Source organism: Harpegnathos saltator, unplaced genomic scaffold (genome assembly GCF_003227715.2).
Source record: "Harpegnathos saltator strain DR-91 unplaced genomic scaffold, Hsal_v8.6 scaffold522, whole genome shotgun sequence".
NCBI classification, from domain to species: domain Eukaryota; kingdom Metazoa; phylum Arthropoda; class Insecta; order Hymenoptera; family Formicidae; genus Harpegnathos; species Harpegnathos saltator.
The window spans coordinates 446,254-464,420 of record NW_020230341.1 but is presented as its reverse complement, the minus strand read 5'-3'; the positions used below and the strand labels follow the sequence as shown (position 1 = coordinate 464,420).

The following is an 18,167-nucleotide window of genomic DNA, read 5'->3' as shown; positions in this document are numbered from 1 at the left end:
GCTAAAGTTTATTATTATTATAAAATACATTAACATATTAACACGATGAAATTGCATCTCACGCATTGAACTACATTATGTTTGTGTATCGTTTTCATTTTCTTTTTAATCTTCTTGGACAACATCGGAGAATGAAACGTAGATAACGAAAGTAAATAACTCGGATGTTTACAGAGTCATTTTTGCACTCGTCTATTAAGACGCGTGAAATTACGCGGCTGGTAATCGCTTACATTGTGACAAAGACAAACAGCATAATATATTATCGCGAGGACAAAAGTGGCGAAATATTTCGCTTTTGTCCCCACTTGCACAATACGCGGTACGGCACGTCAAAGCTCATTGTTAATGATCACATACATGCTCAGCGAGAATTACACGCGACTCGTTAAACGGTAATAATTTAAACATGATACTATAAATGTTTCTCGCGCGTATAAATGGTCGTCGCAATCGATGGTCGATTAGCGCGTGACGATTAAAGCGCGAGAGGATAACGCTATTAGTCTTTGTTATCCTTTTTTTTCCGCCGTTTTTAGACGGACTGATGAAATGTTTGTACTCCGATACGGACGCGGGCGATGTAGATTGCGAGCGAGTTACAAATTTTGGTGGTGCATACAGCTCGCGGCAAAGAGGGAAATCAAAAAGTTACACTCTTTTTTTGCGTGCGTCACGTTTTTTCGCGATGACATTCGCTCAATCCTTTTCAATCAGAGCTGTTATTTTCATTTGCGCGTTTTGATACTACGCCACGAGCATAAAACTCAAACGAAATGTGCGTGCATGGTTTATCAGTGTGTAAAAATTCGAAATTGCTCCGAATGTTTAATCACGATTGCAGGATCAAACGAAGACACGAAGGGCGGATGCTTCCATTTCCGCGGGAAACGGAAACAAGGGGACGCGAATACCGATCGGGACCATTAATTAAGCGCTTTCGCGTCATTCCGCACACGTACGCATACGTATATATATATATATATATATATATATATATATATATATATTCGTGTGGTCCTTGGTAAGGCACATAAATAGTAAAATCACACACACACACACAATTATTTGTCTCGCGTTCGGGAAGCTGTCGAAAGCACACGCCGCTTCGACGGGTAGAAAAGACCTCTTTTCCCGACGACAACGAGCGCTTTTCCCGCCGTCACATTGCAAGCGAGTATACACATAACTGTAGAAGTATAGCGCGCGCGCACGCGATCGTATATTTACGAGATAAAAATACGTAAAAAGTCATCGGTTCGCCCGAAGGAGAACCGACGACGTTCTCGCTTGCGGCTACCGAACGATCAACACAAACGTGAGTACAAAATAATCCATTCTTCCTTTTTTTTTTTCTATATTTCTCAGCCCTTCCCCTTCTCTCTCTCTCTCTCTCTCTCTCTCTCTCTCTCTCTCTCTCTCTTCCTTCTGTACCCTTTCCAACTGTAAACAAATAACCGCTGAAAACGATTTATCAAGTGATATCGCATAGGAGTATTATAACATTTAATCAGACATTTTATGTGCGTAACTACCATTAAACATACGACGAGCGTACGAGATGAGAGGAGCGAAAATAGTGCGAACTGTTTCAATGAAACTTGATATGAAACATCATGAAACTGAATATGTTAAACATCAAATTCATCTGCTTGTTATTTTCTTCCACATCGAGCCGCACATCCAATAATTTATCTCTAGTATTTATTATAGACACGAAAAAATATACGTATACACGATATATTGCATATACAATATTTCATACACGCAATATATTGTACATGAACAATAAATGCCGAGATGATCGGGATACTTATGGCAAGTGTGAATGTACACTATTTTACAGAGAGAAAGTGGTGCGACTTTAGCCGGGGTCGATCTCGCATGTCGCGCCGATAAACATTTATTCGCGATTACGAGACATTTTCGCGGATCACGTCGAGGCTCACCTTTGCACGCCGCGTAAGAATTTCATTCCGCGGCCCTTAATTAAACGAGCGGGTCACGACTAAGGTCTAATTAAAAATCCAGATTCTAAAAAAGTTTCTCATTAAAGTTTCTTCAAGATCTTATCCCCAAGATTCGGGTTAGGGCGAGTTAGGTCGTACTGTCGCTTCACAAGCTCGACGACCACGGAGACGCTCGCTTTCTTAAAGCATTCAACGGCTAACGAAACAGCACGACTCGTCAGGTATGCATGTGAGAACCTGCCACGACAGTTTATGTCGACGATGATCTGACGCGTCCACTCGACGCTCTCGAGCCGAGATGATTGTCTTCTATCCCGCATATCTCGGGGATTGCGAGGACGTCCTGCTTGAGCCTTAAAGATCGCCCACGATCCTCAGGCTAGGAGAGTCTGTTGAATCGTCCAGGCGTTCCAGACCACGCAGTAACCCTCTCCGTCCAAAAGCGTGCCGAAGCTTTGATTTTCTCGCGTTGCGAAAACGTCGATCGACGACCTCCAACCTCCCCTTATCGCCTGTCACCTCGATCGCCTGCCACCTTCTCCCCCTCGCCAGCGAATTAGGGCTGCTGGAAAACGGAAATGCGCCGTTAATCTCTCAGCGCGACTCGATCAGCTCGCGCAAATTCGAACGGCGGAGATATCTTGTCGCACGCTTTCGGAAATTCGAGGATGTTTGAGGACCGCTAATGATTACGGATTAGCGAATATTGCGAGCATTGACTGCGTTGCAGTTAATAAATAGCGCCATCGCAAATAATCACCTGTCGACATTAGTCAGCCGTGGCTTTAATTAAGGCGTAAATAAGAGTAGATATTTTTTGTTGCGTGAAAGTCTCCGATTTAAACCATTGTTTTCGAGAGCCGTCTATTATTACGTGCGCGTGGATGAAATTAATTCTTGCAAATCCGGCAATATTTTCGTGCACGGTGAAACTGAAAGAGTATTTCGTTGTACGCCTTTGAGCGACGAATCTTCAGACGACGACGACGACACGAGGGAACAAAAGACGGAGATTCGCGCAGACTTGAGAAACGTCTTGATATTCTCGCGCTCGTGCTTAGGCTGTGGCGATTAAAATACTTTTATGCCCCAAACCAGGTCGCTTTTGTTCCCGCCGGGTTTCCGGGTTACGGCTGTAAGCAACCGTCGTAACGGATAAAATCGCGATCCTCGCGATCGGAGCGAGAAATAAGGAGAAATATAAGAATAAAATACAATATCTCCGGGACGGATAGCTTTTTCTTTATCCACTTCGGAGCTCGCATCGACGGGTAAACCGACGACGTTAAATCCAGCTCTCCGGTAACGTCCCGTAAAACCAGTTTTACTGAACTTCCTTGCCCACCTTGCGATTTATCGTCGACCTTTACGGCCGGCCCTTACAAGATAATCCGCGTCATGCGAAAAGCCTTGATGCATGGCGGGCATGGCGTTTACATGATAAAGCCACATGAGCCCCGTTTCTCCCGTATTTTAAAGGGTCGTTTAAAATCGCACGAAAACGGTCATTAATATCGCCGAAACGTCGTTAACCAGAATTATTGCTGAGACGGGAACATGGTTCCTCTTGCGCGCCTCGTGTCTCACCGATGACGTTAGAGAGCGCTGAAAATGCCCCGGAGTGTCCCGGAAAGCTGGCTGTAATTTTTCCGTCAAATCAGTACGATCCGTTTCTCGAGCTGTGCAAGTACGAGAACAGCAGCGCGGAGCTTACGCCGCGCGCTTCCGCGATCATGAATAACGTTTCGCAGGCATTACTTTCGCAAGATCGGGCCGGTCGAGGACAAAGCTCGACAGCTCGTTGCGAGAATGTATCCCTCGGTAGCGAGCGCGGTCAATTCAGCAACACTGAGCGAATAATTCCGCATTTCTATGGGACAGAAATGCAAGGCAGAGGCTTAGCGTAACGAGACGTTTAACGAAACATCCAGGAGCGCGCGATTCGGGCTAACCCCGAGAAGAAGCCGAGAGTTCAGCGTTCGCGATCCGCTCGTCTCACCTCCGTCTTCTGGCTCTCCAGACTGTTGAGAGCGACCGCCTCTGGAACGGGTTCCTCCTCGACCTTATCCGGAACGCCGAAGACGGTCCTGTACATGAAAGCGGAAAGCAGGCCACCGGCGATCGGGCCGAACCAGTAGATCCAGTGACGCGCCCACTGATTGTTCCACAATGCTGGTGCGAATGACCTGGCCGGGTTCATGCTGCAACCGGTATACGGGCCAACTGTGGTCGCCAGCACGGCCACCGTAAAGCCGAACTTGATCGGCGCCGAGTCCGTGTTCTTCTCGTTCCTGATGTCCCAGACGGAGCACACGACCAGCATCAGAACGCCGGTGGCGATGGCTTCGAGAAGAAAGCCCTGGATCGCGGACAGGCTGCCGTGTATATCGGTCACGCAAAACACATCGGCCTGATCGATCGAGCCGGATGTCAGTTGCTCCTTCGGCGTCACCACCTGCGAAGAGAATGATCCGTGAGAAGGAAGTTGGCAGCGAGCAGTGCGACGGGATAGAGTTGAAAACGAACGTCGTTAGAAGCCGAGGCTTTTATCCTACGAGTGTTTGCTCCCGCGGACTAAGTGGCCAATAGTCGAGTCGCGGACGCGACGTGGTGTGACGGGAATCGAACGACCGTTCTTGAATCGCGCGTCATCTTCTTCGCCGCTCGAATTAGGCGAAACGCGGGAATCGCGGCCCGCTGTTTTTCGCGCGCGAGGAGGCGCGAGGACGAGAGCACGCAGGAGGACGCTTCGGTCGGTTTTTATACATCGCGCTCCGCCTTCTCGTTCAATTTAATTTAATAATTTTTCCTCTTGGCCGAAATTAAAACTGTTATCTTTCGACCGGCATTGTTTGCCTGCCGTTTATCGCGCGACAAAATAACGCGCGCCGCGCTTCATTGTGAACAGAGGCGAAACAAATGCTATGGAAATGTGAGCGAATGAAAAGGAAAATGCGTCCTTTTATTACTCGTGAAAGCAAATACCTCGATAAAAGTCCCGGATACAATGACGTTTATTTTGGTTTATTCCGGCGTGATGCGCTCGCGCATTTTCAAATTATAAATGTATTAGATAATTCTCTCTCTCTCTCTCTCTCTCTCTCTTTCGCGCGCGCGCGCGCGCGAGCGGACACAACAGCGACAAAGGACACTCGCGCGAATGGGTGGTCCTGAAATTTCGCCGGTGCGCGTCCTTGTGTTCTTACTTCCGAAGAAATATTTTCGCCTCTACAGCATCATTATTTGCCGCGCCTTTGTTTACACATGACCGTTGTTTCCATTGTTTTCACGATGAGTATCGAGCGTCGGCCCGTAGTTTTCCGCGATCAATGAACCTCGGGGAATGCATTTTTCCGTTATGCGCGAAAGCAGCGGAGGGGGGGGGCGAGAGGGGGGGTGGGAGGGAAGAGAGGGCCCGTTCTGTGCTTCCGAGCGTTTCGTTGTGCTCGGATTTATCGGGATATTGCCGCGCCGAGACGAGACGTCTTATACACCGCGAAACAGATACCGCGGCGGCGAGCCTCTCCTCTGATTACGCGAAAGCGTTCGTTATTAATTGGACAGCACGTGCGCTGAATTGCAGATTAAGCAAAGGTCGCGAACCGCGTCTCGCTAAGCGTTGCTACCATCCGGCAAATTCCCCTCGCTTTATTTTGTCCCGCTGTGCAACCCCATAAATATCTCCCGCGCGTGCGCCCCATCGATAATCACTTCTCCGATTGAGAGATGTCATTGTGCGAAATGTTAATCGCATCTTTAACACAACCGCCGTGTCTGTGCGCGCACATGTGTGCGCACACGCGCGCGCTGTGTTACTTCGGCATACTTATTAAATCTGAATTATGACATTCGCGTTGAAAATGTGTCACCACGTCAATAGGACGTGTGTCAATAGGACGGGAGTAAAAATTCTATTTACACAGCGGGTATCTCTCTCTCTCTCTCGAGCGAGCGAGCGAGCGAGCGAGCGCCAACACCTCGCGCGTTTTTCGACCAAGAGTGTACTTCATAATGCGTGCTTGGAGTATTCCGTATCGCTGAAATACGCCTCCATTAAAAACAAACAGTACTACCCGTGAAAACAAACAGTACTATCGCACGGCCAAACAGCCTCGAGACGAAACGGCACGTTCTAAAACAACAGATGTAAATTTCAAGCAAATCTTCAGCTCTTACACTCATCCCTCCGGCAAGTTACGATTTTACTCAGCCGTAATCTTTACGGGAGCTGCTCGCGCTTCACCAACTTGTTTCTCTTTGCTCGCGTGTAATTAGAGTTGCCCGGCTACTTGTATTCAGCGCGTAGAGTTATTCGGTTTTCTTGCACCTACCTTCAGTATACCGTATCCCACGATACCGCCGATGACCTGCGACACGATGTAAATTAAAGCCTCGGGAATGCTCTTTTTGCCGAGGACGACGGCGCCCATGGTGACTGCAGGATTGATGTGAGCCTGACTGATGTGGCCGATGGACTGAAAGCGAATCGGGGAATTTTTCATCGAGATCATTCGTACATACATAATCATCAGCGTCTCGAGAGAAATATCTCTCCCTCTCTCTCTCTCTCTCTCTCTTCCATTTTCTTTTCACCGATGATTGTCTAACGTTGCGTTTTTATCGACTCAAGCATCGTGACAAATTTGAAATTACCGCGACGCGCGGGTTACGCGCCGTGCCTTGCCGGAGCTAATGAGATACACATCGCGCTCTGGAAAAATCCGCTAACGAACCGCGACGCGAACTCTATCCGGGGCTTCTATCGCGGTTTTGCGAGCGCGAGTGAAAGGCGACGTATAAACGCGATACGGCGCGGTGAAACGCGGCCTTTAGCGCCGGACTTTGCGCGAAGCTCGATGCGTGAGTAATACATCTCGATGGACTGGCGAATGCTCAAACGACCAGAGACCGCGTTAATTCCGACGAATTCCACTTTCGGCTGTTTTCGAATTATTCAAGGGGCATTACCGCGGGACGCCGATGGTCGCGAACGAGCCGCAGAGGGAGTCGAGATTCTTTGGCATTTCCATCATGGGAACGCGACTCGATTTCGAGATTACCTCGATGTGATCCGGTTCTACGAGTTCCCCTCCCCCTTACGTTTTTATTTAATCATGGAATCCACGCGGGTGTACGTACGTGTGTATGTGTGTGTATATTTCGGGCACAATTGCGCGCGGGATTATGTAAATCGTGCCGTCTGCAGTCTCCGCGCTGCCGCCATATGGTGCGACGCGACCGCGGTAGTATGTTTCCATCCAGGACTCTTCAGAGAGGAATTTATAAGACTACGACGATCGCGGAGAGAACGATCGAGGGACGTGCCACGGCCGAGGGGTCCTTCGACCTGCATACTGACCTGAATCACAACCATGACGACCAAACCGAAGGTTAGCGCTATCTGCAGATGAGGCGGTGTAACGCCGAGGCTACCCACGCATCCCATGCATCCCAGGAACACCAGGAGAGCCGTGCCGATCAGCTCCGCCAAGCCGCAGAACAGATTCCGCTTCACGGTGCCCTCTCCCTGCATCCACTTCTTGAATCCTAAAAAAAAACCGGCCGTTTTTCCCGTTTTAACGAGATTTGCGAGACGACGACGACGTTCACTCGCCGACACTGTACGCTCGATACGATATTAATTCGCAACATTGTTCATGCGCAACGAGAGAGATCCGTCGTCCGGCTGAGGGACGACGAGACCTCTCGGCGACGCGTTACGAGGTTAATGGAAAAATTAACTTAACATTATATACGAGCCGAGAGTATAAAGGATCGGGTTTACATTTCGTCTGGACGAAATCTCCGACGCGCATCCCGTCGGCGCGGCCCGACGACTCCTCGGCTACCTTCTCGTGGCGTGGAAACGAGAGCAGGCTGCTGGACCGACCAGTCCTCGACCGCCGCGCAGGTTCGCCATTGAACCTTTTCCTCGGAGGAATTTCCCGAAGGAGGATCGTCGCACGTCGACGAGCCGTGCCGAGCCGGGTCCGTCCAACAGTCTGCCTGGCCGACGCGCTCTCACGTTACTCGCCTCTCTCTTTGCGACGATTCCGATACATTTTCTACAGCGTCGCGCACGGGCGACTAACGTGGCACTGCCTGCGCGACTATCGAAGCCGACGGAGCAGCTCTCGAGAAAGGTAGATACCGTATCGCCGCCGGCGAATAAGGTCGTCGCGCGATGTACCGGCTCGGCTCGCCCGTACGGGAAAAAGATCGAGCTGCCGCTCGGCGCTCACTGGTTGACGTTGACGTAGACGTTACTTTGTACCGCGGCCCGAACGAAACGCGGATCGGCTAAATCAGCCGATTACATTAGCCGCTGACAGGCGTTTAACTATGCGAGACGCCGTGCGACGAGCGGCGCGCGCCGCATCGCGCGGTTTCAAAGGGCGCCACGCTTCGCGTATTCGCTGATATTCGCGGCGAACTTGTCGCTAATTTCGACTCACCGGCTTGACGAAACGCGCGTGTGCTTCCGATAATACGCGTCTTGGGGAAGAAGAAGCGTTCGCGGAGAGACGGAGGTCTCTTAAAATCGCACTCCCGACTGTACACCCGCTTCTCTCGCGATTTTAACGATCGAGAGATCCTTGGAGAGAGAGAGAGAGAGAGAGAGAGAGAGAGAGAGAGAGAGAGGATGGAGCGAGTCTACAATTTTCGGCGGCGCTTTGAACCAAAGTCCTTGCGAGGCCGATTCGATGACGACCGAATGACGGCATACGCGAGACGAGCTCCTTCGAGGCGTCCAACTGAGGGGAGGAGCATCCCCTCAGCAGAGGGGGCGTGTACGTCAGATGACGAGGCGACGGTGACGCGGAATGATCTTGACCCGCTTTATTTTCGGAGGCACAGAACAATCGGCCCTCTTATCGCGCTGTGTCGCGGCTAGAGTAGTTTGCGTCGCGCGAAACAAGCGCCGTTGTGATTTATGCCCAACTTATCCGCGATGATATATTGCACTTGCGACTTTGCGGCGTCGTCTCATACACATTCAACGCATGAGTGCGCAACGTGCGACGCGCCTCGATCGCACTGAGCACTCGAGCACTTCGAGCGGTCGATTTAATATACAGAAAAGTTCCGTCAAACGCCGAATGACCGGAAATCGACGCGCTGATTAAGTCGCGACGAAGTCGCGACAACGGCATCATCCTACGAGCAAATGAGTTGAAGCGCGTCGCGCCAACGCGTCGGCGATCGGATTTGCCGTCGGGATGCGCTTGTCGTTTCTATTTGTAGAAAAATGCTCGATGCTCGAAAATTGCGCGACCATCGATCCGCTGATATATCGAATGGCCGCCGTATGTCGACATTGCGGACGTAAGCGTTTTGCGATACACAGCAGATGCAAAATTTTGTTATCGCGTGCACACTCCTCCTCCCCCCTCGTCGTTCCCGAAAAAAAATGATCCTCTCACGGCTTCGCAGCTGCTGTAACGTGTTCCGCGGCTCATATTCGTCAGTCAAAAGCATATTCCGACAGCAGTGTCCCCGTGGCACACGCGATGAAAGTAATTCAATCGCTCGTAAATGAATCAAATCGTTTCGCGAGTACAGCTAATCACTGGCGATGTCTGTTTACATGTCGCGATTGACGGAAATGTAAACGATAAATTTGTTAACGTGCCGATACGCTCAGCTCTCAATGGGCTCGCGACGAGTGAGCCATAAAAACTGGTATTGACACAAATCGACGCTGGATTACGAAACTTGTGGCAATTTAGCGACTCTCCGTTGCAGCCGACGACGTCGGACGCAGATTCCTAACGCGGAAATAATGCGATTGGCGAGTGAGCGGAATCACGGTGAATTAATTATGGTTCTTGTGTGAAGCGATTTTCGTCTCAGCTTCCGCGGAAGGAGAGCCCGCGCGCGCGCTCTGTGTAGCGCGATGGAATCTGTAGGGACGGATTATCGCAAAGCTTTGTCGAAAAAGAATCGTCCTATTTTGCGGTTTAACCTTCAGAGAGCCGAAAAACCACTATAGTGGCGGTAGACAACAGTTGGTTGCATTCACGTTCAACATTCATCTACTTATGTGTGTATAGATATTCGCATATCCCGGATACAAGTTTATACCTCCTGCCCTTCTCCCATTTGCAATTTTTTTCTCCATAAACGCGAGTTAGCGGAAATATGTGAATAAATAATTACGTGCTCACACATACACGCCATAAGTTGCTATAACCTGAATAGGAAAAATAATGCTTGAGTCAAGATATAACATTTCTAAAAAGTTGAGAAAAATGTTAGAAATATAATTATAAAGTGATGCATATAATTAGTATAAAAAATAAAAATTAAAAATAAAAAAGAAGATTGAAAAAATAGAGAAAAATTCTCAAAAACTAAAAGTAAAAAAAATAAGAAAAAGAAGGAGTACACACTCTCTACGTCCATGTCGTTGGCTCTGGATAATGCTAAAGGAGAGCATTATCATATTAGGGAACATCTCTCGGAATAAATTCTCATAATTTATAAGAACTGACAGTTCCATTTTATTCAGCGACCTAGAAAACTTCTGGAAACCTATTTTTGTTAAAATTTGAAAATTTTAACATTGTCTTTACCCCCCAGGGCCGGGACCACCACTTAAGTGATGGTCTCCGTGATCAGTACTTTGTGATCAGTACGATGAATATACGATATAAAGTACATTTTTTATCGATTTTCTTCGAGGAATCTTCGAGTAATCTCAAATGCCGGCTCTCTAAAGGTTAAATAATATCGATATTATATAACTGACTGTGTGTAACTTAACGAAACATCATTCTCTTTTGCTTCTCCTCTTCCTCTTCCTCTTTGGGGGATTGAATTTTGCACGAAGCGGCAATTACACGAACAATGAGCGAAAAATTGTAAAACACCGCGGACGCGGAGACAAATTTTTATCGTATTCGCCGCCGTAAAATAGAAAATATACAGTAGCTCATTCGCGGAATTCTGCTTCCCCGACCGAACGACAAAAACTTGAATAGCATCTGCGTAATAAGTCTTCGCCGTGTTTCCTAGTCCGCGCGAGTTTTACAACGTCAATAAATTATCGCACGGCCTCTTTTTTCTAATGTGTCAAGGAAATCTCGATCGGTGTGTTTACAGCTGTACAATTATAGACGTTACAGGCGGCCGAACTTGTCGACAGATCGGTGATGAAATCCACTTTATCACAAATATCAAGTATGAATGGCGGACGAAATGTCAAGAGTTTAGCGCGAAGCGATTTTATTTTTAAAGCGTATCGATAATTCTTATCCGCCGATAATGAATGAACGCACGCCGTGCGCGATGAATATAGTGGACGAATATTTCTCCAGAAGAGAGCGCACGCGCGTTTCAAATCTCTCTCTCTCTTTTCGCGATTGCCGACTAATACGATAAACTAAAAGTATCGTGTATCGCCGATAATTCAATGAACATTGTTCGACTAATCTCGAATAATATCGCAAACGCAAAGCGATATTGTCGAGTATTGTCGTGGCTGAAAATTGAAATTTTTGCCGATATATACAAAGTATATATAGGCGCACTTAATTATCGCACAATTCCGCTCGACTACAAATTGCTGATGACCCACTCATGCATATCCCGCCAATAAACTTCGCGCACTACGTGCTTCCACAAAGTTCTCGCCAAATCGCCAGTCACTCGGTTATTCGATTTTCTATGCTTAAGTTGCGGAATTGCATATTCATCGTATTGTATTTAATTTACTACCGAGAAAGAGAGAGAGAGAGAGAGAGAGAGAGAGAGAGAGAGAGAGAGACATGCTCGTTACGCGAGTCCTCGCATAAAAGCGAGACATTTTGCAAAGCTCCGAGGAAAAACATCTCAATCCGATCTTTATAGCTCATCATTTCTAATTTGCATCGATACGCCTCGCGATACGCCCCGCGACATTTTCCGCCACTTAATTTTCAAAGCTCACTTCAAGATCGTTAATTGAGCGGAGAACGACGGGAGAACGCCGTCGGACGTCGCTTTTACAGCGTCGTAACGTCACGACGATCAGAATGAAGGATTAAACGCGTACGACCGACGCGCACATAGTAGCATCGCGAATCGCGGATCGCGATGGATCACCTGGAGATTACGCCCGGCGATTTTTCACGCCGCGTCGACAAATCGCGCCGGCGCGGCGCGACAAAGCCGCGAGCGCGAAAGAGACGCGCAAAAAGACGCCGCTCGATGCTCTCGCGTCTTTAATCGCCACTCAAGACGGACGATCGTCCTCCCTCTAACGAAGCTTTAATCTACGATCTGCATACAATCGGCTAATTCGCCGCGGGAACGCCGCCAAGAGATTACGCCTCAATTAGCCGGCATAATCCGCCCGTTAGACCGATAAACGGCGTTATAGTAGTAGCGGCCGAGCGCAAGTTAAACGTTAGTTTAACGCCGACACAAATTGACTAATGATCCGTGACACGGTGCGTACACGACGACGATAGGTCGACGCGATCTTCTTGTGGCCGCCAAGGTCGCGGGGATCGATTTTCCTTTACGTTCGTATCGACGCCAAGTTCCATTCGTCCGACGTAATCGGCCGTCAGTTTTTGACGCACTCGCCGGAGCCGCGCGCGCTTCTTTCTCGAAAGTCGCTCGATTCGCGAACGGTGTTACATCACGCCGAGCGGCGCAGTTCCGCTGGCGCGGCGCGGCCTGGACACAAATCTCGCCTTATAATTATATAATCGTATTTTATCAGCTTTCTTTTCTTAGCACGCACGATAATGAACGCGCGTTGGCGCATAGCTCAAGCGCGCTCCTTATGTATGTGACGTCACCGCACGACTTGGGTCGAATCGTGCAGCAAGTGCGCGATCATCGATAGAATCGCGGTTGTAAGTCGTGTCTGTTTATGAAATGTATCCTTTAGGATAACGAGAATGTATAGAGTTATCGTTTAATCGCCTCCGGCGATAGAGGACTTTTCCGTATCTCTTTCAAGTTCTTCGCATCGGAAGACGCGAAAATACCTCCCGGAGGAGACTTTTCAACTAGCTCGCCGATATTACATAATCGGTCATCGGATCCATCCGCCAATTACGCCAGATTGCACGACGGAGATGCGAGCGTGGGAAGAATTTTGAATGCAAGAAGTGTTACGTGGCGAAGAAAACAACGACGTTGAAGTTTTAATTCGTCGGACAAGAACTTCCGTGTCTCTCCATCCGCTCCCGCGATTGTGATCTCTCACTCGTCGCGCGTGTTTCCTCGCTCGAGATAATTCGCCCGGGATTCTTTTTCGTCGTACGACAATGCAAAATTGATTGACCGACAGCGATGATCGTTACTTCTCCTCACTTGTATCGGCATTAATTAAAGCCACACGCTAACGACGCACTTTTCGAAGACGTATCGCAAAGAAAGTCCCCCCCCCCCCTTCCCGCTCTTGCATGATTAACACGCGCTCGTTAATTATAAATCAGCACTTATTTAGTGGAACTGAGATAACCACAAAACAGCTTCGCCGCTTACATACATACGACATCGACATCGGAATGAGTGCGTTAACACACACTAGAGCGATAAAGACCGACGTTGCTCGCCGTATCGACTCGACGAGTCGAAAGTCTAATCGCACGCCGACTGTTGTATAAATATTCTCGGCGACTTCGCGCTCTTGCCGTTCGGTAAATATGTATGTAAAATATGCGCAAATAATTCCAAAATCCGTCAAGTGCTCGCGCGTAACTTCAATTTCAATAAATACGAGACAAGAGAGACTCCACATCACGCGACATGCCGTACGACGTAGCCGAAACTTATTAACGTACATTCGTCGCTTTGTCTGTTTCTCCATCGTCGCGGAAAGTTCGTAAGAACCTTCGCGATACGATAACAGTAATAAAATTTTCGAATATTTCGAGTGCGAGTGACGTTACGTACCGCAACATAATTATAAAACAGCTTGATGATTTCATCATACGTGCAGTAGTCTCTCTGTATGTCACAGGATATCGCACGCAAAATGCACAATTTTAGCGAACAAGCGAATTAAGTGGCGTAATAATCGTGGCTCGGCAATCGAGATTTCCCGTTTGAAACAAGTCGGAAACGGATCAATATTGACGGATCGCCTATCGCGGGATGAGAGAGAGAGAGAGAGAGAGCTAGGGAAAGGCAACTTCATCGTCAATACGATATCTTTTATCATATCATAGAGTAAAGAGATGTGCCATCGTTCCATTTCTCAATCGCCTTCGCAGACTCGTCTTGCCTAATAAGTCGCGTAAAACAAGAGAGGGGCGTGAAAAATCATTGCAGCTCGCCGAGAGCGGCGCTGCTCAAGAGAGCTGCACCTGATGCGCGCGCGAGCTTATTCCGTTGGCCTTATCAACGAAACAACAATCTCTCACGGCGCGTCGATAAAAATAGTGCTCCTGCCTGAACGGACGGAGGAGGAATCCTTGAAATTATACGCCGCGATCTCGCAGAGCGAAACACTCGCGGTTTCGATGTGCAGAAATTTCAGCGATATGGAGTATCTCGCGAGGACGATCTTTCTTCCTCGAGGCAACCTCGCGCGCGCGCTGTGTGCAACCGGCGGCGATCGCCGGTGAATGAAATCAGAAGCACGGCGTGGCCGTGGATGAGATTGTAACTGTGTCGCACGCGAGTAACGCTTAACATATTAATCGCGCGAGGACGACACCGCGGCCGGGGGATGTTCCGCGACGCGAACGCAGATTACAATGCGGGCGAAACCGCACCAGGTGTGGCGGTAATGTTCGACGCTCCGGAATACCTCTCCACGGAGAGAGATACGACGGAAATTTAAACAATGCCGGATTTCAAATTCGTCCCCGTGCATGTGCGCGAAATCTTCACGCCGCACGAGGCGCGCGTCGCGTAATTTTCGCGCGGAAGAGAAAATGGTCACGAAGAGAAAATGGATCGCCGTGTGCTCGGTCCACGGATTGTAATATTATATTAACATAAATCTCCTATTAGAACGGATTATGTTCCTGTCGTCGTATCGCGTGTCCGCTCCGCGCACGGACGTCGATCACAATAGACGTGTGCGCGCATCGGCGATAAAATTGCCCACGGTGATATTTATGCGCGTAATTATCCAAATGACACATCAATTCGAAAATTCGTGTAACGTATATGCGCTTATGTTAGGTATAAAAAATATTAATTGAGATCCCAATGGACGCCGATGAATCCCGATGTAATACATGCCGTATATAATGCAAGCGTATTATTATACGCGCCACGGCCAACGGTATTAAAATTCGCTACGTTAAACACCGCGATGCGAAATCCAATTTGAATTCGCAAATTGTTTTGCCCGACAGAGCCGGGCGATAATTGTTATCTTTCGTAAATTGCTCGATATTGTCGTTTAATCGTGCTAAAGCATGCACTTTGATCGTTGAGCGAATGATTCCGTGAAGGATCGAGCGACCGCGAGCATCGATACTTGGATGGGGGAGAGACTCCTGTAACCGAATCCTGCAACCGATTTTCTCTTTGACTCGCGTTGAATCCTGAAACGAAAATTCAGATGCGCAAAGAGGGAGATCCCTACTTACCGGGACGAGATTTTTATTCAGTTGGATCGTTCTATTATCTCAGCCTACTTTTGATACGGCCGAATATTCGGACTAATCCGTCGCTATCGGTAACGAAGCGATAACGGAGATATCGTTTCTTGTCGCCGATTTTTCAGCCGGTCTCCATTCCCGTCGCACAAACCGAGCTCTCTTTTTCTCGCGCACGAGAATCGCGAGAAACGCGCATCCGACAAATTTTTCGGTGCTTCCGCACCGGATTAATCGTAGTAATTGTTTTCGCGCTCCCTTTAATCGCTCGCTTTCATTCTGTTCCACTGTTCTCGTGCTTTTCTATCTTTTTTCTTTTTTTTTCTTTTCTCGGCTACGGTTAATCCGGCGGAGCGGAGTTTTTATATTAATCTACCGTTCTCCGTATGACAAAGCCAAGGAGAGTTAATGTAACTGGATTCTATTTTCACTCGGTTAAAATGGAAGTCGAAGGTGAAGACGACCAATTCAGTATTCGAGCGAAGGTCGACGGCCCGAAGTTATGAAGTCACTTACCCGCGGAATGGCAACGTTACCGCCACTTCCAATGACGATCACGAAACACGAAGACGAATCATTATGTCACGGAGAAATTTCGCTCGCGCGCAATCTAGCCCTGAAATAGCATTTCGAAATAGCTGCGTCGCGCTAGGGCGTTTCATTAACGTGTAAGCTGACTAATTTAATGCAGCTAACTAACAAATAGCTCCATTTGCGAAACTTCCGTCTCGTTGCGCTCGACTCCGCTGCAACGTTCTCGTAGCCGTTCCTACTTGATCGTTTGTCATCAACGTTCAAACGCCACTTCCGTCACGCGATAGAAAGAAAAGAACACGAGTATTTACATGCAGCGTCTTACATTTAATGCTTGAGTCATGGCTGTCTGATCTGTTCGTCCTGCGTCGTACGACTGTCTCAAAGTCTCGTACGTTCGAGTCGAGTCCAAGAATATGTTTCGCTCCATATACGAGCGAATCAATACGCAAGCCTGTGTCGTAACAACATTTAAATCGACTTGAAGCTTGATTTACCGCTTCTTAATTATGAACACGTTCAAGGTCTCAGACCTCGTTCCGTCGGTTTGCGAACTGTGTCACGCTTCCTCTTCCGATGTTTTATCGCGAACGCACGGTCTGTTTGATAGCGCCTCTATTAACACGCATTAACACGCATCTTCGCGTGTTAACTTTAAATCACTTTCCATTATGATCGTGCGCCATCGAATGTGAAAATTTAATGACTAACATTAATTAAAAACCCATAGGCGACGCGTTATTTCGACGACGTAACCGATACCACCGCGCCTCTCGATAACGCGTCCCAAACGCACTCGCTCCGCGGCCGCGCGCGCGCGCCACGTGCTCCAATTATGGCGAAATTCTATTTCGGTCCCCGATTTATTCTCCACCACTTGTTAACCGCGGCGCCCGTCGACCGTCCCGAGTCCCGAACAGACCCGAGAGGACGGACTTACCTGCGCGAAAATCGGCCGGCATGACGGCGCAACTTGGCTGACCCGCGGACTCACAACACCACAAACACAAACGTGTCCCGGCGACGAAAGTTCCAATGGGGGACGGTCTCGGAACCACCGGAGAGGAAGAGAGAGAGAGAGAGAGAGAGAGAGAGAGAGAGAGAGAGAGGGAGAGAGGGAAGAGAGAGAGAGAGAGAGACCCGCACACTCCGTCCGACAGTCTCTTTATGAACGAGAGTGATCGCAAGCCCGCTTCTGTCGCGGAGGACATGTGGCCACTCTTCGCGCTGTAACACTCGACCTACACGAGCGCGTGCTCGCTCTCCCTACCTCAGAAATAGCAACGTCACCGCGTATATCGCTGTGCGTTTGTATCGCGCTTGCCGCGAGCGAGCGAGCGAGCGAGCGAGCGAGCGAGCGAGTTTGCCGCTCTTACCGCTTTACCTTGTTCCCATGATGTGTCTACCTTTGGCTGAGTTTACCTGAGGAAGCGTCATTGTGACATGATTTGAAGCGAGCTTTTGGCATCGCGTCGACACGATACCGAGTAAACAGTCGTGCCGCAATGAGAGGTTGGGACGGAAGAGAGAGAGAGAGAGAGAGAGAGAGAGAGAGAGAGAGAGAGAGAGAGAGAGTCTCGAACTGAGCTTCGTTATTTGATTTGCACAGTGTCTCCTCCAGAATATGGACCGCGAGATGGGAGGATACTAAATTTGGAGTAGGGAATTTATATAGTCGTGTTTCTCGACCGTCGCGACAATACGCGTCGCTTTCTGGACCACCGCTATTTTTATATACCGCTGGCGCGCAGTACTGCGCGAGTAGCGACGGAACCGTTCGGATTTTCAAGGTCCGATTTTACAGACTGTCTCTCGTCAGATGTTTTCTTCTTCTCTGTATATATTTAGCAGTTTATAACAGGTTACAACTCTTTCCGACGCGTCTCTCGGTGGGCGCGCTCTTTGGTCGAATAAAAATTACCGAGCAAACACGAGCTACGTGTTACTCTCATTCGTACCGAAGGTAATTTTCTACGGAGAGTCAGTTGGCGGGCCTTTGGTGCGTAATCGTTGTCGGCACACGTGTACCCTCGCATGAGAGGTGCGTATCCCGCTACCGAGGAAACCACGAAACTCATTAAAATGTCGTATCGAATTTATTTAATTC

The 18,167-nt window shown here is 48.6% G+C and overlaps 1 protein-coding gene across 4 annotated transcripts; it reads right to left on the bottom strand.

The window, feature by feature from the left end:
- Positions 1–725: 725 nt before the first annotated feature.
- Positions 726–17,309, bottom strand: LOC105190288 (aquaporin AQPcic). Of its 4 annotated transcripts, none has more exons than XM_025302993.1 (5): positions 17,001–17,309; positions 7,330–7,517; positions 6,302–6,445; positions 3,970–4,425; positions 726–2,532 (listed from the first exon to the last, which is right to left on the bottom strand). In XM_025302993.1, the coding sequence occupies exons 1-5, from the start codon at positions 17,269–17,271 to the stop codon at positions 2,527–2,529; spliced, it is 1,065 nt and encodes a 354-aa protein (XP_025158778.1). In that variant the 5' UTR covers positions 17,272–17,309; the 3' UTR covers positions 726–2,526. The 4 variants fall into 4 exon arrangements, with proteins under 4 accessions (XP_025158778.1, XP_011151289.2, XP_011151286.1 ...); XM_011152987.3 differs by having other exon boundaries at positions 726–2,535; positions 17,001–17,307; XM_011152984.3 differs by lacking the exon at positions 17,001–17,309 and adding an exon at positions 8,005–8,171 and having other exon boundaries at positions 726–2,535.
- Positions 17,310–18,167: the final 858 nt, after the last annotated feature.